A 23,460-nucleotide genomic window follows, 5' to 3' on the forward strand; every position below is an offset into this window, starting at 1 on the left:
ATGTGGCCCTTGCGTCCTTCTGATTTTCTGTATGTGGCCCTCAAATGAAAAAGTTTGGACACCCCTGGCATTAATCATGTATTAATGCACATAAATCACACTATTAATTTTGACCACAGATGATCCTTTAGCTGACAGCAGATGGTTACGTTAAAGGTAGCAACATATTGTGTTTGAGCAATAAACATTGCGTAAGACATTCAGAATGTTTGTTCATGCCAAACTGCTGGGCTATTTTTTTTTTTCCATTTTAAATTATGAAAATAATTAACTGATATGAAAAAGAGGAGGATGAGAGTGTGCAGTGAATCAAAAAATGTTGACGACGTCTTCATAACATTAAATGTCCAAATTAACACACAACAGTTGCTCTAAATTTGGCAGGCAAAAAAAATAATAAAAAGCCTTTTTAATTATGCGATTAATCGCGATTCCAAGATGTGATTAATTTGATGATAAAATGTAATCGTTTGACAGCTCTATTATTATAAGAAGTAGCCACAGTAGTTGTGACAGACATTCAAGCTGCCCCATCCCCTTTTTTGAAAGTAGAGTTTCATCAGGTTGTGCCAAATGTTATACTTGGACAACGGGATGCAAATGTTTAAAGACCTCAAGAATGATGAGTAGATATGCTTCAATTGACGACAATATGCGCCTTCAATTAGATTGTTGACATGATTTATTTGAATAGAATGTGGTAACTTGAAAATGTCATTTCTTGAAAATACCACCTTTTTGCAGACATAATCCCCTGGCAGGTAGACAACTGAGCGCAGGCTCTTTAACATGTCAAAGATCATCTGCTGATCGCAGCCCTGTCAGAAAAAACGAAAATCACACTTAACGTGGATTTAGTTGGTCTGTTGCATGCTATGTATTTGTATGTACCTGAAAGAGAGGGACCTTGCTGACGATGGAGTAATTGACATCGATGGCGATGTCCAGACGCATCTTATCTGGCAACTGAGTCAGCAGCTCCTGCTCGTCTGGATGGTAGAAAGTATTGTATATTATTTAGGGCTGGGTTAAAAAAAAAAAAAAATGGATAATCGATATCAAATCAATATACCTTTTCCAGCCTGATATCAATTCATAAAACCAGTGAATTGATTATTTTAATCTCTTTTTCCCACAAATTTTAAAGCCCCTTTTTTGTACTTTTAGTCTTCTTGAAATTTACTGTTTACAAGAATTTAAAAATATGTTCTTACATTTATGAAAGACCTGACTTGTTGTCCTTTAAGACAATTCAGAATCTTTTTAATTTATTTACAATTATTGAATTTGAATTATCATGATATTTTCATCTCATCCTTGCTTATGTCATTTTTTGTGTAACACTTTGTCATGTGCTGGAGGTTGGATCTCAAAAGCGCAGACAGAAATAAGATTTTAACTATTTATTCACATCGAGAGGCGTAGAACAAACCTGACTAGACGAGAAACAAAGAAGAGTTGCACAGAGGGACAGTGGTAATAATCCGACAAACACACACACTTCTCAGACAGATACTGTAGACAGTGAATCGATCTGATTGGTTGTGACTAAGTAAAGGATTAAAGATTGACATCACAAAGCTCCTGGCATCACATAGCTGTTAAATAACTTAAAATCAGTTGAAACTAGATGCTGTTACATCAATTCCAAACAGACACTTGACCTCAGTTCAAATGACCAGTTAAGGATTTAAAGATTCTTGACATCACATAGCTCCTTACATCACATAGCTCAAAACCAGTTGAAACTAGATGCTGTTACATCAATTCAAAACAGACACTTGACCTCACGGTCAATGAACCCAAACTTACCAGGTCATGAACCCAAACTTAACCCTGGCGTGACCCAGACATGACACACTTAAGTAATTAAAACACAAGTTACTTTCATTAAAAAATAAATAAATAAATAAAATAAATAATAATAATAATAATAATTTAACTACTTGTGATAATGTGACTAATTGTGGATTTGAATGTTTGTGGAGTTTTTAATCAGGTCCTGGATATTTAAGACGAATTGATCTTCCATAGTTAATCGATACCGGATTGAATTGAATCAAGGAAAATCAAAACTGAACACTTGTGAAACGAAATTGAATTGATTGAGGAAATTAGAATCAATACCAGCCCTAATATTATTACACACTAAATATGCATCAGTGGGCCATGAAATGAGTTACACGTGTATAATCTATAAATAAAGAGATTCAAAATGCTGCCTTTACAAATGTAGTAATGTTCAGTTTCGACTGGCACAAAGCGGTAATATGTTGCTTATTGTTGTGCAGTGGTGTTGCAGCTTCACTGAAGTGAATCCGTAACACTTCAATGTTAGCTTCTATGCTACTTGAAGGTCTGGTTTCCTTACCCAGCATTCCTTGCGATTGCCAGGTGTAGTTGTACCAGGTTTTGACTCTGTTCTGGACTTCTTTGGGGATGCGATATGAAGACATGTATTTGATGGTGTTGTCCATACAGGTCCGGTAGTATGTCTGACTAGCTGTGGCCGCACCAACTACGTCACGCATCTGAGGATGGACCAATTCATTATATATACCATCGTGGTACTACTTTGTTTTTATTTGTCTTTTCTGGAACCGACCTGGCCAATCATGATAGAAAAGACAAAGACTCCCACAAAGTAGTTGATGAGCTGGAAGACGATCTCAAACAGGGTGGTGGGATCCGGCAACCCCCCGATGGTGATGAGGGTCTTTACCGCAAAGTAGTAACAACGAATGTAACTGTGGCGACAAGACATTAAGAAAACTTATTTGATTGCCGTCGTTCATCTGTGAAGCCAAATAAAACATGCAACGTCTGTTTCACCGACCTGTTGCCTTTGCCGTCGTACACCCACTTAGTGGAGCCCAATCCTTTGTAGGCGGAGCCCCAGTAGTAGAGGCAGGCGTTGCAGTGGAGACAGTAGAGAAGATATGTGGTGGTCCGGATCACCCTGAAATACAAAAGATAAGAAATGATCACGGTGGGATTTCAAAGGCGAGTTGTGGGACAAAATATTATGGTCGAATTGGGTTGTATTGTTCATGCTTAAGGCAATGATTCCCAACCACTTTATTGGTCTTAAAATCATTATTAATTGACTAAGAATTTAGATTTGTTCATTGTTCACTTTCGTTTTTTGTTGTTGTTTTTTTTACTTTTTAAATTATTATTATTATCCATCCATCCATCCAATTTCTTGACCGCTTATTCCTCACAATGGTCGCGAGGGGTGCTGGCGCCTATCTCAGCTGGCTCTGGGCAGTAGGCGGGGGACACCCTGGACTGGTTGCCAGCCAATCGCAGGGCATTTTATTATTATTATTATTATTATTATTATTATTATTATTATTATTATTATTATTATTATTATTATTATTATTACACAATTTTTTAAAATATATATACACCAACAAACACAAATGCTCAACAACTCAATCCGGGTCATGGCACCAATTAAAAAAAATTATTGAACTTTTTTTTATGCTACTTGAAGCAAGGTCTCTTTTCTGAAGCAAAAGCTGGATGGGTTAATTCACCAATAAACTCAATGCTAAAATGCAAATCCATAGAGGAAAGTCATGTCGGCCTGTGACTAATCATCATACTATGTTTGTATATGTACAACATACAGTGATACAGTGATGACTGTAAAATGCTGCTAATCCATCACTCCATCACCCATTCTGTAAACAACATATCATGTTCAGGGTCAAGGAGAGGTCAAACCTATCCCAGGTGACCTCGGGTAGAGGTCAAAGTACACGTTGGACTAGCTGCCAGTCGATTACAGGACACAAATTAAAACGAGGCAGGCATTCACACTCACGTTTATACTGTCGCTGAGGAGTGAAACTAGGCTGCCTGCATATCACACAGCCACAAGTCAGGTGGCTGACTTATTTATTTATTTATTTATTTATTTATTTATTCTTTTATTTATTTATTTGTAATCCTTAATATAAAAGAAGACTGCTTCCAAATGTTCTTATATATCATAATAAAAATACTATTATTAAAATTATTCTAATAATATACAGCGGTGAATGATCTTCTGTGTGGGATTTTTCTTTTCCTATGTTGAAATGGTCAAACGTGACTGGAGGAGGATGGACTACTGAAGAGAAGAACAGGACTAACAGTTAACAACAAAGTCAAGAGAGCTCACCTGTAGACGTAGGCTTTGGTCAAGATGGCCTCTAAACGCTCGTTGAATTCGAAAAACGAGTTGATCTAGTGAGCATTAATGTAGCATTAATCATGCTATTCATGTCCTTAAGGAGGTGTTTTTTGTTTTAATATGAAAATGCTCACCTTGAGTAACCGGGGCAGGCGCAAAAGAGGATTGATGCCAGTTTTGAAATAGAAGAGTTCTAGCGGAACAAGACTGGCCACATCAAACTGGAACACACAGTAAGAGCTCATTGGTGGGTTATTTCCTGATTAGGGTTGATATCATCAAATTTCAAAGTTGGAAGCAAGATGTCAAAATGTGGTTCCTCAGGATCCCGTTGGATGAACTGCATGAAGTGGCTGGGAAGGAAGTCTTGGCTTCCATGCTAAAGCTGCTGCCCCCGTGAAGGCCTCGGTATACTTCTGCTTGAGGCTCACGCGGAGACGTCACGGCGGAGCTCCGCTCGTGCATTTGCCTTCCAACTTGTGCGCAATACACATCGGTGTCTGCTGGAGTTTCACACCAAGTCCCGCTGTCGCTACGGCTGGGATTCCTCTGCATTTTATGACGAATTCAGGAAGTTCAATTTAATTCAGAAACACGAAACAAAGCCGGGGGGAGAGTCGGCTCATCACCGTGGCAATTATTTATTGCCAATTTGCACCGGTGTCTGCCGTAAACTCGCCAAAACACAACAGCCACACGCTTAGCGAAGACAGTTTTTTTTTTTAGTTATTGTTGTTTTCCACCTCTCGTCCCAGGCACATATCCACATGCACAGCCATGGTCTCCGAGCAGGAAGTCTATTTGCACCGCCAAACAGTTGCCTTCATGGAAACTATCTGGGTGGGCAGGCGGGGAGAGAAAAGGGAAAAAAAAAAAAAAGCAGAGTACGCCATCGAACGGACCAATCACGAGTGAGCTACGCACCACCATCTACGGCGTGCAAGGATTGGCGACGTGTGCACCGAGCTACGCGGCACTTAAAATTCATGGCTCGCGTAGATCCTGTGATCTACGCCGGTCATTAACGCGAGAGCAAACATAGAGGCATAAATCAGGCTTGACGCGACCCCCAGATCAGCGGAAGAAAGCGGATGGATGAAAATGTTGCATGCATATTCAGAAAAATACACAAAACCCATTATTGCAACTGCCTAAACATAAACGCTTACCTTAAAACGTTTGGTTTTCATGTAATTCTTTCTCATTTCTTTTGTGTCACACTGTTGAGAAATGACAACATACGGAACCATAACTTACGCCAAACATAAGAAGACCAATAAATGACTTTTTTTGCATGAGGTCACAATTCATGATGTAATATTTTGCCACTCACAACTATGTCTCCTCCACGGACAAACTGCAGACGTGGCTGGAAGACGGTGATGTCCAGGATGTAAATGAGGTCACAAAGGTAGTCAGTCAGCAGCCAGTAGTAAATATTGCCTGGCGTCTGGTAGGGGAAAGCCCAACGCACTGGGATGAACCACACATTCCAGTTCCACGCCAGAGATACCAGGAACATCCACAGGACGTACATTAAATCTGGGGGAATATCAGACAATGATCACACTACAAAAAAGTCGGACTTTGATTGGAACTTTTGTCAATGCTAAGCTAAAGCATGCTAATAGTGCATTGAGGAGCATTGCTGGTGGTGACGAAAGAGGGAGCGGGGGCGTTCTCACTGGTGAAAGGGTCGATGCTGGCGGGGAAGCGGTAGCGCGCATAGGCTCGTGTCCGTCGAGTGGATTTCACCTGATGGTCGGACTTCTCCTCATCTGCCTCACTGTCGGCTATTCCTCCTGACGGACCAGGGAGCTCCTCGGCATCTTCCTTGTGCACAGGCTGAGTAGCTGGAGCAGGCTGCAGCGCTGGGGCCTTTGGAGGAGCTGGTGCCACTACACAGGTCATGAGGGAGGTCACACAAGCCGAGATACACAGTACATACATATATTAGGGATATTAGGGATGTAACGATACATCGAAAATCGATTAATACTGATTTAAAGTGCTCAACTGTTTAACCGCCAAAAACGTTTAATGACGTATGCTAAAAAAAAATCCTAATGAAGGATGCCATAAACTACGTTTTGTTTTGTTTTGTTTTTTAATCAATGGGCAATGCAACATCTTGTGGAACGCTGCTTGGTCAATGGAGTTATGAAATAAAAAAACACCCACTAACTATGGCCAGCAGATGGCAGTATTGTATCTCTTTTCAATGAGCTCAAGGTATATCAAATGACAATGAAACATGACAAATCTGATTAAATCTGATGAAATAGAACGTTTTCAAGGATGAAAACGTGAATGATCAAAGCCTTTGTCACATTAAATCTAACTCACGGAGCGTCACTAATCAAAAAATGTTAGTGTTGGAGTCACTGTGCAGAAAATGTATCTTTTCACAAAAAACTTATTCTATTTTCACTCAATGTCACTCAAATGACCTATTTTCAAATGGTGATTAGTAAAGAACGGAATAAGGTAGAAACATACTTTTTTCTAATGAAAGAATGGAATCCAATCTTTAATATGGTATCCACCATGTTGATGTAGTCATAGTGCACAATATTCTGTTTGTTTAGTTTAGTTTATTCATTTTTTCCTTTCGGACACATTACAGTTTACATCGATCACATCACAACCTTGCAACACTGACATCCGAAAGAAGGGCTGACGGGTAGAAGCCGAAGCTTATTCGAGACCCGTCCCCATCGACCCATTACTATAACGCATCAATCATATACATTATTTAGAATAGTCATTAATTTTTTATCGTTATCCATCCCATACTATCCCAGACACTGCTCGCTCAGTTCATCTTGAATGTCCGTGTGTAGATTGTGGCTAGTCCCAGTCATTTGGAACTGGTGAGTCGGTCCCCAGACGCCACCAGCAGGTCCACCATGCCAGGCGAGCAGCCAAGGCAAGCGCAATACTTCTCTTTCACCAGTAGGGTCTTCGCTGACCTCGGATCAGCTTTCACACATGTTGTGCTTTCCAGAAGAGTAGATCGGCTTGCATTCTGCCCATTGCGATTCAAGCAATTTCAGCACTCGATTCTGGTCAGGTAGCACCACTGGTTGATAGCATGTTGTGGATCTGATGACTCCTGTGCGCTGCCCAGCCTAGCTCACCCAGCAGAGCGGCCCACGCCAGCCGCATTCCAGGAACCAGACCACCAACCCCATTTTGCGTATTGACAGCAGTTTCATTGGAGCCACAATACAGCCTTATCATGAAGCCTTGACTGTTACAACAAATGTCCAAACGGAGTTCGAGCCAGACAATATTTAGATTCAAACGGGAACAGCAATACATGTTATCAATGCAGGTGTATAAACAAGAGTTAGCCTTGGCAAAGTCAGCAAATAATCATATACAACTCCAGCTTTGGGTAATTAGTGATGTTGTTGTTGTTGTGATATTGTGAATTACTGTTCTATCTCAAGCGCTGCCAATTCCTCAGCTCCTTTCACGATTCGTCTTTTTAGTTGACCAGAGTTATCTTTAGTTTGAATAAAAATTCGGCAGTCTTTTGTCCATGTGCTTTTGTTAAGTCCATTCTTTCTCATTTGTCGTGCCTTTTTGGGGATGTCAGAATTTCGTTTGGTGAGGTTTTCGTTGATGTAGACATGTTTCCCACGAAGCTTGTGACGGTCTCTCAGAAGAGCAATCTTTTTCTTTCTGTCAACAAACCTGATCAGAACTGCCGGTGGTCGTGTCCCTCCAGTTGGAAGCGAAAAGCACATCTGAATGTGCGCAGGATCAACAGTTAATCCCAAATCTCTGAGTTGAAGTGTCACTTGCTGTTCCACAGTCTCGTTCCCTGAATATTGGTCAGAATCTTCCGTGCTCGTGCTAGCCGCAGCTCTCAAAGGGCCACGGCGCGGCTTGATCTTGATACCGGTGACTATCACATCGTTGATACGAAGATTTTGTTCCAAATCATCCACTTTTTGTTCCAAGGCAACAATGCGTGGATCTTTTTCCTGTGTCTCTTTCTTCAATTGCTGTATTTCCTGGCTTTCCAGAAGAGTAGATCGAAGAAGTGGCTCAATGCTCTTCTTCATTTCAAGTAATTCGGCAACCATTCCACTGAGTTTTTTAAGTGTAGATTTTATCTCCTCATTCTCGTCAGCTCTTTTTCCGCCAGGCATTCTGCAACAATGTAGTTAAAAATCCCAATGCAAAAATCAACAAGTAGTTAGATTCTCGAGCGAGTGCAGGAGCAAGTACAGATGCGTCCTTCCTCAACAGATGCGTCCTTGAAGTCCAGGTTTGCCTTTAAAGATGAGTAAAAATGCTCAAAATCGTCTGACTTTATCGTTGTTTTTTGGATAACGTTTGACAGTTAAAATATGCAGTAATGTAAAATAACTAAATAAATAAATAAAAGTATTGCTTCACTACAACAGCGTATTAGGGCCATGTAAAAATATATGTATATATTTTTTTATATGGCGGGGTCGGAAAAAAAGTGGCAAATTGCCACTTTTTAATATGACGAGGAAATAAGTGGCGAATTTGTCGTTGCGCGGCTGTTTGTGTGAAGTGTAGTGCCGGCAGAAAGGAAACGCATGTGTCACGCTATACAAGTCACAGTTTGCAAAATGTCTACGGTGGAAGAACTCATTAAAATGTACTTTTCGGTCGGGTTTTCAAACAAGCAGATACTAATTGCTTTAGCAGAGATTAACAATATCATAGTTGCCAATTTATAAAGTGGCAAATTTGCCACTTTTTTTTCTCGTCATATTAAAGGGATACTTTACTTATTTTACAATTTTTGGCAGTCAAACATTAATATTTTGTCTATAATAAATTTGATATTTTCAGTATTTTTCATGTATAATTAGTACCTTTAAAAACACATTTTGCAACTTGCTGTCGACTGAAAATGACATCACAAGGGCTCAGGTAACCAATCACAGCTCAGCTTGTGAATGTCACATGACCAAACCTAGAAAACAGGTGATCTATGATTGGTTACCTGAGCCCCTGTGATGTCATTTTCAGTTGGCAAATTGTGTTTTTAAAGTTACTAATTGTATATGAAAAATAATGAAAGTATATAATTAATAATATAATATATAATTATAGACAAAATATTACGTTTTTATTGCTATAATGGGCTAAATAAGTGACGTATCTCTTTAAAAAAAAGTGCCAAATTTGCCATTTTTTTCTCGTCATATTGCCCCCCACCCTCTAAAAAAATATATTTCTTTGTTGCCCTAATACGCTGTCATAATTCACAATGCCATGTGAAAAAAAAAAGAAAAAGAAAAAAAAAAACTTCGGGGAAAAAACCCCCCAAACTTTTAGTTATGCCTTGCACAGTTTTTCATCGTTTCTAGTCGAACCCTTTTGGGGACGGACACGTTTTCCAAGTAGCGTCTTTGGAGACGCCAATAAAAACTTGGTTATATCTTTGTAAGTAATCAATGCAATGTTTTAAGTTTTGTAAGTGGCCCCTCGTTTACGTAATGACGCAATTTATTATCTGTGTGTTTATCACCAGTGGCTGCTGTATCAGATGAATTACACTCGTGGTGAAATCCGTGTTACTGATGTAGTGTCTTTTTAGTCCAGCAGAGGGCCTCATTGCTCCATTTGTTGAACTGACAACTGTTTAGTCCACAGGTCTCAAACAAACTCCAGTCCTCCGTAGTCCTGCATGTTTTAGAGGTTTCTCTCCTCAAACACACCTGATTCATCAGCAAACTCAACAGGAACCTGATAATGATCCTCATTAATGATCCTCATTATATGATTCAGCTATGTTTGAGGAGAGAAACCGACCCTCAAGGAGTTTGAGACCTGTGGTTTTGTCTTTGTGAAGGAAAAGTAAATGAATCAACATGAATCCTCTACAAAGCTTCTGGAGCTTCATTTTTCATACTATCTGCCTCACTGCACAAAGCTGAGAACATATTGCGAGGGCAGAATATTAACCTTAACCACAAAACACTGATAAGACATAAATGTAGTTAAACAGTCAAAATTATTAGTTCATTTTTTGTGCAGATGTTAAAATAAAAACATGTTTTGGTTATCGAATGAGTCATTTGGTAAAAATAATAATAATAATAAATACTAAACTGAAAATCAAACTGAATATCGAATTGGGGTTGAGTGAATTGTTACATCCCTATTTATATTATCTAATAGAAAACATTGAATGTTACTCACAGAGAATGATGCTGTCCTCGTCAGAGCTGTCAGGGTCTATGAGTTTCTCTTTCGCCTTCTCCGTCCTCTCTTTAAACATGCGGACCAGCTCCTGAAGGCGCTCATTGACGGCTGTGCTGGTCTGACTGGCGGACGATGACGGGCGTTCTCGCAAGCTTCAAAATCAAGACGCATGTCATCGTGGGGACGCCTTCTTATCTGCCGTGTAATGCGCGTGGCTGTATGGGACTCACGGGTCATCGAAACTGTGGATGCTGGCCTGGCTGGCCCAGGCTCTGACCGGGACGCGTGCTTCCTCGTCATCATCTTCGCTTTGAGATTGCAGCCTCCTACTAAGGAAGAAGAGTTTGAGACAGGTTTGTCACTCTTTCATACTGTCTGCTGTTGCACATGACATATGATGGATGGACATGACTGATTGGGAGCAGCAAGAAGTGGATGCATCATTATGATAAGACAAATGGACCCTGGAGGAGATGGATTGTTCATGAAAGGTCTTACATCTTTGTCCAGGTTATGCTATGATTTCCTCCACTATGGTGGTGCATGATTGGAGCAAAGTTGAAGAAACAGTAGTGAGAGTGTGAAAAAAAATAAAAAAATCCAGAGAGAAAAATCAAATGAGGAAAGAATGATAACTTAGTGGACACATTGATGCAGGCGGACTGCAAGGCTAATGCATCCATTTATTGACTTTTGGTTTGTGCTCACAAACATTAGCTGAAATCATAATGGGACTATGTTGCAAAGTCACAATCACAACAAATGACAACAACAGCACAGGAAGCTTTACAACTCATGTGAACAACACAAAACATAATAAAATTGTGCGCTGCAAAGATCGTGTGCGTCTTTAGAATCTCACATTTTCCTTAATGTAAGTTTAAAAAAAAATTAAAAAAATTAAGATGACTTTAATCATACTGTAAATTGTACACACACAATAGCATCTGCAGGACACGTGAAGCGCACACAGCATTGCAGGAGAAGGGACAGTAGAGGGCAGAAGAGAGAAAATGGGAAACATATTCCAATCCATGCTTATTATGTCCCAAAAAGAAATTCCAGCACAAATGTTTCACTCGCAGACAAGCATGCAGTGATGTATCCATCTGAAGCTACGTCTGATGGCAGGAATGCACCAAAGCTATACAGTACACCTGTGTGTTTATAGTACACTGCAGGGCTCATTACAGTCAACAAGCAGATGTTGAAACAGACAACTACAATTCAAACAATCCGCGTGGCCTTCTTACTCTTTATCTCCTTTGCTGCTTTTGCAAAATAAGAAGAGACATTCAGCACACTCATTAGAGATGGTCAACATTTAAAACAAAACATTTGATAAATATTGTTTTTATACTGTAGTCCCTCAAATAATAGTAGTAGTAGTAGTAGTAGTAAAAAAAAATAAAAATAAGAATAATTATTATTATTTTTATTTTTATTATTATTATCCATCCATTTTCATAACCGCTTACTCCTCACAAGGGTCATGGGGGTGCTGGAGCCTATCCCAGCCGGCTTTGGGCAGTAGGCGGGGTACACCCTGAACTGGTTGCCAGCAGATGGCAGTACTATTATTATTATTATTATTATTATTATTATTATTATTATTATTATTATTATTATTATTATTATTATTATTATTACTATTACTATTATATATTTTTTTCCCGCTCTTTTGTGGAAGAGAATAAAAATATACAGTACAAACAAATAGTTCATATTTTTATAATAAAAATGTGTATATGTCTTCTGTGCCTATGCTCTCTCAATAACCTGTACATACTAGGGATGTAACGATATCCAAGCATCACGATATGATACCGATAAAAATGGTCATAATATTGCAAAAAAATAAAAATAAAAATGAGCTCATTCTAAAAAAAACACACACACACACACACACACAATACTGTGCTTTTGTACGTAACAGTAATGCATATACACAACCAACAGCCTCTAATAGCACTTAATATTGAGACACTTATTGCTAATGCACGCACACATTGAGTTCCTCCACATATTGACTCGTTTCACAAGTATATTACGACCCCTTCATCTGACCATTAATGTGGATTTTAAATATAGAAGGGCCAAAACATGCCTTGTGAAAATTAAATTATTTTTTTTTAAACAGATGTGCTGCTCTTAAATATCGTGACATGACAAAAATATTGTGGCAGTTGTAATATTGCAATATTACGATATTACCATTACCGTTACATCCCTAGTACATACTAGCACGTATTAGCCACTACTGCATAAATACACCGGTATTTAACACAAGTATATTGTTGTCTTTAACTCTCACCTCTGCCGACCTCCTGTTGGGGTCACGGGGACAGTCAAGGTTGTCAGTCTAGGATCCTGCGGGGCGAGGAGTTCCTCCCCCTTTCCATCCGCAGCTTTTTCGCAGTGCGAGTCGACATCCTCGACATTGACTGCTGGACGGAGGCTGAGTCGAGAACTGTCTGTGGAAGTTTACAGAGAAAGGTGACCCGGGCTATGTCAAAATAAGAGCAGTGTGGTCGATCTGCACATGAATGCACATAGCAAAGCAGGCCAAAAGCAGAGCTGATGGGTCATGAAGATGTAGAAAAGGACATACCCTAATGCTTGAGGATCTCTGAATTAGGCCATCTGTAATTGTATTCTGGCAACTCATCTAATACACTAATCAATCTGGATCATCTGGCTTAGCTCTGCCACCCTCAATAAATGCAAAATGTGTCCTCTTGACCAGTGTGAAAGAGCTAAAGCTATATTAAAGCATGATTAAAGTACAATTTCTTCAATCAAGCTATATCATACAGCAGTGGTGTCCAAACTACGGCCAGGGGGCCACTTGCGGCCCGCCGTCCATTTTTCAGTGGCCCACGGCATATGCTAAAAATGGCATTTGACTCAGTTAAAATAAATTAACAAAAACAAAAATGTTTGGAGATGGTCAAAGTAAGATGGGAGGGTGTCGAAAAACACATGTGCCATTAAAGGTTATTTTAGTTAGCTAAAACTAATGAAAAAACTCAAACTAAAATTCAAAAAACAATTTCGTTAACGACATAAAATAAAAACAAAAATGCTTTTTTTAAAAAATGAAAACTAACTGAAACTACATTTTATGTTTTCAAAACTAACTAGAACTAACTATAATTATAGCAAAAATGTCCTTTTAGTCTTTGGTGTGATTTTTAGTAGATTTATTTTGATATCAACCGGAATAATGACGTTTGAAAGTATGTCACACGGAAGTGACGTCACTTAGCAGCAGCCAATAGAAAAGCACCTTAAAAAACGAAAACTAACTGAAACTGTATTTTATGTTTACAAAACTAACTGAAACTAACTATAATAATAGCAAAAATGAGCTTTGTTTTAGTCTTTGGTAATTAATTTAATACACGAGCCCTTGGGGATGATTTTAAGTGTGCCTTTTAGTTTTATTTGAATATAAACTGGAATAATGACGTTTGAAAGTATGTCACACAGAAGTCACGTCATCTAGCAGCAACCAATAGAAAAGCACCTTCAGATGATGTTGCTTCCATGGTGTTTTTTAAATATTGCGCAAAAGTAATACACATTTAAAAAAACAAAAACTAATACTAAAACTGAAACTAACTAAAACTAAACTAAAACTAAGTATTTAATAAAGAACTAAAACTAATAAAAACTAACAGAACCACTCTGAAACCTAATAAAAACTAACTAAAATGAAAAATTCCAAAACTATAATAACCCTACTGCCATATTACAAATAAATTGGTTTATATACTGTAGCATTTTTCTAAATATGCAAAAGCACAAATAAATTATTTGTACAATTTTTAGGACTAAACACAATTTCTGTTCATAACATTACATGGCATTGCATCATTCAAATGAAAAATGAAAAAGTTTGGACACCCCTGTCATATAGTAACCTATCAAAATAGTAACTTAAAGAAATTGAATTTTGCGGCCTACTGATTCACCTGAGCGTCTTACTGGCGAAATGTGCGAGTCATCTTCGATGAAGAAGGCCGGGTTCGAGAGACCCGAAAGCTGGCGGGGCAGCGAGTTGAGTTGCTTCGACGGGGTGCTGACAATGGGCGGCAGGCGGGGGTATGCGGGGACGTTTGGCAAGTCAAAGGCGCTGCCGTTGGGCGAGGACGGAGACGGGGAGCGGGAGCGGAGCTGTTGGTGAGGAGGAGGAAGAGGGCCTTGTCTAGCAAAAGGGTTGAGTTCCAAGTCCTGCTTTTGTTTTTGCTGCTGTTGTTGTCGTCGTTTCTTAGGCATTGTGAGGCATAAGGCTGTTGAGACGGCTCTGGATGTTGCCGAGGTACTCTTGCGTTCTGCTGGGAAACTGCGAGAGCTTCTGAGGAATGCTTGCCAAGCTCTGGCGGACAGCGGTCAGACCGGAACGGACCGAGGACGTGGCGGAGGAGGTCGCCGGCAAGAGCTCGCTAAGACTGCGGGCAATGTCTCGGGGAACCTGCGTGAGTCGGATCTGAGAGAGCTCTTGGCGCAGCTCGGGCGGCAGAGAGGGTAAATGCTTGGTGATGTCGGACAGCTGGGCGGGTAGCTTAGGCATGGGGGGGATCTTGGGACGGGAGATGCCGTTCTCTTTGAAGAAGGCGTTGATATTGCCCAGGCACTCGGAGGTGTGGGGGATGCGCATCAGGCAGCTCTTAAATGCATCGCAGCTTACTGGCGCTACAGAGGAGACAGGTGGATAGCACACACAGTTTATACTCTCATCAATAATCTGGGCTCATTACTAACTTATTTGCTCCCAAAAACGTATAAAAACGTTCTATGTTAAATACTGCCATGGTCCCAAAAACGTATTATTACTTTTTTTCCACGTATTTTTTATGCTAGAGCATACAGAAGGCTTTGATGCAGCCTCCGACATGAAGAGGTCGCTTAAAGCAATGGTAGTGATTACAGAAAATGGACAAGGTGCCAGCAGAGTATAAGAGATCAACCAGGGCCATGTTGCAACATGCTTGTTTCTCCGGTGTTTTCAACAAATGTATCTATATTCTAATGCGAAATGGAAACAGATACAAATATATTTTTTTCCTGATGAAAGAAGAGACTCTAATCTTTCTTTTGGTAGGTTCCATGTCTTTATAGCAATAGAATAAAATATTCTGTGGGCCTTGCAAAATCAGTCAAAATCCAGTAAAACAGCGGGGAGCGAAGGGGGTTGCTTCAGTGAAAATAGCTGGGAGTGAATGATTAAGAGGAGCTCGTGCTAACATTGAATACATTCATATTCTGTATATTAATGTTGTCTATTTCTGTCTGCTAGCAAGACAGAATAATAAAACAATAAAAGCAATAAAAGGCGTACATTGTGTGAAAATGAGCTATATCCATTTGACACTTACCCCCACAGTCGTCTTCAGTGGCATCCTCCTGCAAGAGAAAAAACAAAGTATTTTTTTTTTTATATACAGAGGATATGCTTGTAAGGATAGTGATATAATCTGTCTAAACGTGTTGCTCCACCGTTTGTGTTCAAAAGCATTGCTTCTGAAACCGTGTCCATCAATGCTAACTGTTAGCATGTCAATAGCATTTTGTATTGTTTGTAAGCGTGAGACTATTGGACTTAGTTTTGTGGTTTGGATATATAAGCAATGTGGTTATTCCACTTCTTTTGTTTAGTGTGACAGTAAAGTGGCATGAAACAGCTTGAAGCCTCTTTTTTTTCTAATTAATTCTGTTCACAATTTGCCAAACTGCTGCTTATTGTGAAGTGAACAAAATTATGTTCACTTGAAGTCAAACCGAAAGATTTCATGACAACAATATGTTGTATGCGCCCCACCACTAGTTAATATTGTGGGATATACGTTGAGCAGCAAAATCCACCCGTTTTTATACATCTCATGCAGCTGCCATTTTGCCACTTGCTGTCGACTGAAAATGACATCATTTGCTCAGGGCTCAGGTAACGACCAATTACAGCTCATCTGTTTTCTGAAGGTGAGCCGTGATTGGTTATTAAGATTTGTCGACATCATGCATGCTCCACCAATGCCCAGATGAGTACAAAGAGACCTGACGGCAGCTCAGACCCCAAGAAAATTGGGGGGAACAAAGCATTTATTCGGGCGCATGAACCTACATGTGCACCAGCTTGACACAGAGGCAGCAGTTACACTTTAGGCCAGAGGTGGCAGTCGTGAGTAAAATAGTGACACCCTCTGCAATGTAACTGGGACATCGTTTTGTGACAGTACATTTGCTGCTTAAATCATATTCCATAAACACAATATTAATCAAAATAACGTGTTTAGATGTGTTTAGATACGACATATTATTGTAAAGAAAATTTTGGGATGGACTTCCCCTTTAAAATCATGCTCACACGTCAAAGCAAAACCTCGGCCGAACAATGGCTCGTATATTTGCAGTTTTGCACTTGTATCTCAAGGCAGCCTTCGGTGCCGGTTGGCGTGGGTTCGCTCCTCCGCCTGGGAGACCCATGTGGCTTACATGGGGTGAGCTTGCAAAAAAAAAAAAAAAGTATCTCAAGGCACCACTGTCCTGTACTGTATGTGCCTCATATAGCCCAAACAGCTGTAAATGTGGTGTATATGTCAATGCATGTGTGTTCATTACTTTTTCATCAGTCTTGGCTTCTTGAATGTCTTTGTCAGCTTTTTGTGGCTGCTTGGTTACAGGCTCAGCTTGTGAAATCTCTTCTTGGCTCTGGACCACCGCTTGCTGAACGCGCTCCGGCTCAGAGGCCTTCACTGGTTCGGGTCTCGGAGGGGGAGATGAGGATATCGCTTGTGGCTCGACCTCCTTTTTGGGCTCTCCTTTGTCTTTCATTTTGGATGACATGGAATTAAAAAAAGTATGGAATTATAACATGATGTAAATTTTAACCTTGTGGATAATGGCCTTGTGATGAAAAGAGTGTTTGTTATGCAATTTTGGCGCATGTCTGCCATTGTACACCTTCTTCAATGATGGTTTCCTCCTCAGCGTTGCTTTCCTCCTGCTCCTCAACAGCAAGAAGTTCCTCTTTTCTGTAGGTAGAAAGCATTATTTCTGATTTAGACATTTTAAAAATAAACCCTTTGTTGTGTGTCTTTATGGAGAAATAATCTTTAATTGGTTCTCTGCGTTACTACATTGCTTGTTTGTATTACTTATTTTGTCTGAATTTGTATTCCTTTTTAGTAGTATCATTTGCTACCAGGAAGAAACAAACACTGTTGTCATTTACTGATTGCTTGACATTTCAATGTTTGAAAAAGTGTCACGCCGCCACCAGAGTGGCGGTTCATGCTCTTATTTTCACAGTCAGGTTCCCGGTTTATTTTGAAAGTACTAACTCTCATCTCACCCCAGGTCACTTACCCTTCCTGCAGCCTCACTGATTACCGGTCCACGCCCATGATCACTACCACCTGTTCCCAATCAACCCGGACATAAAAGCCACCTGAATTCTCTCCTCGTTGCCGAAGTGTCACATATCTCAGTGCATGGAAGTGTCCTCTCAGTCCTCGTACCACAGTCCTTGTTTGATGTCTAGCCTAGCCTAGCCTAGCCTAGCCTTGCCTTGCCTTGCCTTGTCTTGCGCCTTTAGTTTGCCCTGGTTTTCCTCCCTTGTGGAGTGCCTTTTGTTGTCCCTGTTTTTGAGTGCCCTTTTTTGTATCTCCAGTTTGGAGCTCTTTTTGTTCAGCCGTTTTTCCCTCCTTGAGAGGCGATTTGAGTTCATTGGATTAAAGCTGCAGCCTTGTTGGCCAACTTACACTCTGCGTCTGAGTCCTACCTCCTCGCTTCGTGTCAAAAAGAGGATTGGACATAAAATTTCACAGCAGATGTAATCATCAAGAGGGTATAGCATTCAGTCACTGTATGCAAAAAGCCATTGCATAACGCATGACTTACAACACTTAACATCAACCTAATATTATTTTCAATATTCTGACAATAATATTATTACCATAATCAATCCATAATTTGGGCAGTCAAAATTGTTATTTATTTATTTATTTATTCTAATTATCCTTAAGTTCCATACAAAATTACCAATACTCCTTCTGTGGTTATTATTATGACATCCAAATTAGTACTTTACATAGGGCAGTATGTGGACATGGACTTTCATTCACTGTTAGCCAGGATTAGCACCATGTACCGTACCAAACACACTGGCAACAAGTGAATTAGCCATCACATGGAACAGATTACAATAGAGCATTTTGAATATTGACATCAATGAAGTGGCAAAGTCAGATTAGGTTCAATAGTACGCATCGACTGATGACGTCAGGCTTATTCACATTTTACGCAATACTCACTTCATCCATCAGTGTTTGTTTTGGGAAGAAAAAAATAAATACACCAGACATCTGATTCACAAAAACTAGGATTCCTGGTTATTTAAAAAAAAAAAAAAGAAAAAAAAAAGAAAAAAAAAAAAAAAAAAGAGTTATTTCCTTAAAACATAGCTAAACAACAGGCTAAATATTCCATTTGATCTCTTTGGTTCCTCACTTGCGTGTCAGGACATACAGAAAAGCAGCATCAGGTGTGCAGGTTGTCGTGGGAACCATGGTAACGGAGGAATGGAAGGTTGGTGCGTGAAAGGGGGAGGGCAGACTGGGCTGTTGCCAAGGGAAGCTGCGGTTGCTAGGCATGATGCTGTGATACTGAGGCAGCATGTGCACAGGTCACATAACAAGGCAGCTGTGGGATTTGGAACCGATCAGCACACCGACTCATTATAGCAGGACCTTCCTGAATTTATCCCATTTTAGAGTGTTGTGAATCTCCTTCAGACAAATTAAAGGTACAAAAATATCTACAAATTTTGTACCAGACACAACACAAGGGTCCTATAACAACTTTCCTTGACACCTTCTTCAACTTACGCAATGATGACTTGATGATTCACTTGTGTCTCTTCCTGTAAAACTTGCAGTCTGAAAACAGCGAGTGCAGTCATGTGTCAAGTTCACATCCAACATCACGTGATGCAAAGTGAAGAAAAGGAAGGCATACTCTGCATCAGGCTCTTCCAGCAGTTCTTGGCTCCCCAGTGAGAGTTTGATGGACTGACCCTCGCTGGCCAGCTGTCGGACGGCCATCTCGGCCGCCTGTCTCGCCACTTCTGCGGCCATGAGGGCCATCTCCTCGCGCTCCTGCAGCAAACTAACAACATACTTGGGTAGGTGGGAGACACTCTTGTGCCATCTTAGATTTATGCTTAAAACTGAAGTGTGAACTGGATAGTTTGGTTCCTGTGTCTTATCTCTTGAGAAGAGTTTGCATAGTACAAATTGAGGTGTCTAATGTGCTGTTATATTTGTTTTGTCTGTCTCCACTGGAGAAACTGCTTCTCATACAGAATACTGAGACTAATAATGAGATAAAGTAGATCTGTGAATAAAGGCTACCATGAATTGGCCAGAATTCCAATTCAAGGGTGGTCTGGTATCAATTGTTTGTATACAAATAGTTGGGTCTCAGTAATGCCCGACTTCCCATAAAATGTGAAATCAAACAAGTAAATGCCGAGGATGGAGTGTGGGCGCTTATTAATGCTCATTGAGTTTTTGAATGGTTGCTTGAGTGGCCACAAGACTGAGTAGGCTCATTTTGTCACGTGTCCTACTCCGCCCCGGCTGGTAGTTATGGTAACAAAAGAGTCAAAACCACCACCACCACCACCACCACCAAATGGATTTGTGCTAGAGTATGCGTGCTTTATTTCTTTTGTCCATTGTGTATCCTGGTCGAAAATGTCAGATACCAGAGAAGTGTTTTAAATTGTGGGGGAAAAAATGTAGGTCTGATAATTGATCCAGATGCTTCCCTTTGGAAGTAGTATTTTAAAAACTAGGGATGCTCAATACCACTTTTTTTCAGACCGATACCAGTAAGTGTAATTAATTCTCGAGTAGTCACCGATACCAACACCAAGTACTGATACTATTAGTAATTTTGATTAATAAAATTTCCTCCAAAAAGCAATATATATATCAATATATAGCAATATATATATATCAGGTATCTGCCCAATACCGATACCTGGTATCAATCCTTGCCCTTCCTTAATAAAAACCATAAAAATAATGCAACATGATTGTCAAATATAAGAATTTTAAATAAGTCAATACCAAATGTTTTGTTACAATGATTATGTTGTATGAGCCCCTACTAGTCTGTAAATAACAGTATGATTATTATTTTATCTGTTGAATATGCGTAAAATCCACCCCTTTTGATTCAACTCAGAGGCGGCCATTTTTCCAGTTGCTGTGGACTGAAAATGACATCACAGTTGCTCAGGGCACAGGCAACAACCAATCACATCACATCACATCTGTTTTCTGAAGCTGAGCCATGGTTGGTTATTACCTGATCCCCTGCCCCCTAAAATTAATATTTAAAAAAAAACAAAAAAAAACGGGTGGATTTCACACATATTCCACAAACACAACATTAATCAGAGTTCTGTGTTTAGACTTGGTGGGGCTACATAAAACATATTAAACTAATTTGCTCCCAAAAAGATATAAATACGTTCTATTTTAAATGTATTAAGTGTCCCAAAGACGTATTTATATTATATCTATATCTATATATATATATATATATATATATATATATATATATATATACACACACATCTACATCCATCCATCCATTTATATATATATATATATATATATATATATATATATATATATATATATATATATATATATATATATATATATATATATATATATATATATATATATACAGGGTGACCCAAAAAGATGCGTACCCATATTTTATTCGATACAAAATCCATTTTTTAACGAATGTCTTTTCTGTTGCAGGACGTGAAAGGTGAACCTATGGATGATCATTTGCAGCTATAGTTGCCCTGAAAATGTCTTGGACAAATCAGCAGAAGATATTCTCCCTGGAGACCTATTTTGCGACAAAATCATATCAGAGTGTACAGTTTCAAAAGCGTTTCCATTGTTGCAACTTTCCATCAAAATCAATGATTGTTAGTTGGATTAAGAAGTTCAGAGTTCAGTTCTGAGAACCAAACGTTCTCAAGAAAGTTTATATATACATACTGTATATACTAGAGCACACAGAAGGCTTTGATGTAGCATATCAACTGCAGAGAATGGGTAAAAAAAATGGTAGTAATTAAAAAAACGGCCAGCAGGTGGCAGCAGAGTGTAATAGAGCAACCAGGGCAATAATGAAAACAAGCTGTTTCCCAACATTTCTAAGCAGATTTGTTAATAATGTTGAAACGTAGTTATATTCTAATGCTAATTGCTGAAAAACAGAAACAGAAATATACTTTTTTTCCCTGATGAGAGAAGAGACTTAATCTTTCTTTTGGTAGGTTCCATGTTTTTATAGCAAAAGAAGATAATATTCTGCGGGCCTTGCGAAATAAGTCAAAATCCAGTAAAACAGCAGGGAGTAAGGGGCTTGCTTCAATGAAAATGGCTGGGAGTGAATGAGTTAAGAAACTGTTATGTTAGGGTTGACTTCCCCTGTAAAGGGTCTTAAAATGGTTTCCGTTTAAAGTTCTGGGGCACCATACATGTTTTCTTTCTCAAATTTAAAAAAGTAAATGTAGCTATTTGTTACGTTTAAAGTGCATCTAAGTTATTATATATTTGCTAAATGCTTCACACTCATATGAACTTTAAGTTAACTACTTTGCACCCATTTCTTCAGATGAATTGTACCAGACAGTGTGGATGTGTATAAAATGAGTCACACTGTCTGGGACAGAAGCGAAAACGAGAACTTTCATTGCTAATGGATAATCACATGCAACACACTTACATCCAAGCAGACATATGATTAACGTGTTAATCTAAGAAAATGCAGTGTTGCACTATTGCGCTTTCCCCACCCTTTAGTAGTGCAACGTCACTTTTTGTAACCGGAGAGGGAACAATCCCAAATAAAAAGCGAGGAAGCAAGACAATTGTCAGAGCATCTTTGCCAGTTCGTAAGTGACAACTCTGCTCTCCTCTCTACGAGTAAAAACCAAAAGTCTTGCCTTCTCATCCTTGTTTCTGTGTGTTCAATATGTTTTGGTGTATAAAACTAACACTATTAAAAATATCTATTAAATGCCATTTTGAAAAGTGCAAATGTTTTGATCACAGTTTATGATCAGGACAAAAACAAAAAACAAAAAAACAGCGGACACATGACATACAGCATATTGCTCACCCTTGCAACAATCAATCAAAAAGTCAGATTTGTCTCACGTCTGCTTTCTACTATGCTGTTCTATTTATAATTTTTCAATTATTTTAACCGCCACTTGTAGGTTTGATCAAATAAATCCGATCATACAAATTTCAAATTGCAAGTCTGAATAACAAATGTAAATATGTCCATTATGCGAACCTACCGTTCCTCCATGGTGGCCAAAGCCACATGCTCTGCCTCCCGCCTGATGCTTTCAACAAACGGTGTCCACCGGCCTGTCTGGGTCTCAGCATCCTCCTGAAGAATTTGAGCCAAAGCCGGACGGGATGCTTGTGGTACTTGGCTTGTCTCGGCACACCTGTGGAGGTGCATGGAGGAACTGGACCGTCTCCTCTGTGCTGTGGTGTGCTGTGTATGAGCTGAGGTGTCAGGGCCCTCGTTGTCTGAATCCACCTCTTCTAACACCATGTCAGGGTTGAGTTTGGTAGAGGCTAAGAAACGACGGCAGGTCATTTTGTGTGGAAAGAGAACGTTTTTGTAATTTTCTAATGGACACATGCGCTGAGATAAGGCGAGTTACACAAAACAAGAAAAGTCACATGTCACACGGTGAGTTTATATTTATCTCAGCATTCTTTAATAACAGCCTGATAACATTTGTTTTCATTTGAGAACGAAAGGATGATTCACATCCCTTTGAACACCACGGCACAAAATCACGTCACATTTCACAGTTCAAGGCCAAAGAAAAATAAGTGCATGAAAACAGGCCTTATTCAGTATTTCGTTACATTTGACTTCTTTGTATAAATTACCAGACATGCATAAAACTGTCTAATTGAATTCGGCTATCATTGAATAACCTTTTA

The 23,460-nt window shown here is 39.4% G+C and overlaps 1 protein-coding gene and 1 long non-coding RNA gene across 12 annotated transcripts in view; one reads left to right on the forward strand and one right to left on the reverse strand.

Moving 5' to 3' along the window:
• Nucleotides 1–23,460, reverse strand: part of LOC144015531 (cyclic nucleotide-gated channel beta-1) — a 39,286-nt gene that overhangs the window by 2,771 nt on the left and 13,055 nt on the right. For 7 of the 11 annotated variants that reach the window (XM_077515598.1, XM_077515602.1, XM_077515600.1 and 4 more), the window contains 20 exons: nt 22,794–23,082; nt 19,406–19,555; nt 19,276–19,326; nt 17,351–17,421; nt 17,009–17,214; nt 15,769–15,796; nt 12,702–12,861; nt 11,641–11,658; nt 10,618–10,716; nt 10,385–10,539; nt 5,872–6,075; nt 5,520–5,728; nt 5,356–5,406; nt 4,321–4,407; nt 4,175–4,239; nt 2,837–2,959; nt 2,606–2,747; nt 2,372–2,531; nt 892–989; nt 735–818 (listed from right to left, as the gene is read on the reverse strand). In XM_077515598.1, coding sequence (XP_077371724.1) covers nt 735–818; nt 892–989; nt 2,372–2,531; nt 2,606–2,747; nt 2,837–2,959; nt 4,175–4,239; nt 4,321–4,407; nt 5,356–5,406; nt 5,520–5,728; nt 5,872–6,075; nt 10,385–10,539; nt 10,618–10,716; nt 11,641–11,658; nt 12,702–12,861; nt 15,769–15,796; nt 17,009–17,214; nt 17,351–17,421; nt 19,276–19,326; nt 19,406–19,555; nt 22,794–23,082 — 2,450 coding nt within the window. The remainder of the gene's footprint in view (nt 1–734; nt 819–891; nt 990–2,371; nt 2,532–2,605; nt 2,748–2,836; nt 2,960–4,174; nt 4,240–4,320; nt 4,408–5,355; nt 5,407–5,519; nt 5,729–5,871; nt 6,076–10,384; nt 10,540–10,617; nt 10,717–11,640; nt 11,659–12,701; nt 12,862–15,768; nt 15,797–17,008; nt 17,215–17,350; nt 17,422–19,275; nt 19,327–19,405; nt 19,556–22,793; nt 23,083–23,460) is intronic. The other 4 variants (XM_077515604.1, XM_077515596.1, XM_077515599.1 and 1 more) reach the window with 3 other exon arrangements.
• Nucleotides 9,258–21,883, forward strand: LOC144015534 (uncharacterized). The gene is made up of 3 exons (XR_013282749.1): nt 9,258–10,740; nt 19,326–19,571; nt 21,232–21,883. It is a non-coding gene; the product is annotated as an uncharacterized LOC144015534 (long non-coding RNA).

This window comes from Festucalex cinctus, chromosome 3 (genome assembly GCF_051991245.1).
Source record: "Festucalex cinctus isolate MCC-2025b chromosome 3, RoL_Fcin_1.0, whole genome shotgun sequence".
NCBI lineage: Eukaryota > Metazoa > Chordata > Actinopteri > Syngnathiformes > Syngnathidae > Festucalex > Festucalex cinctus.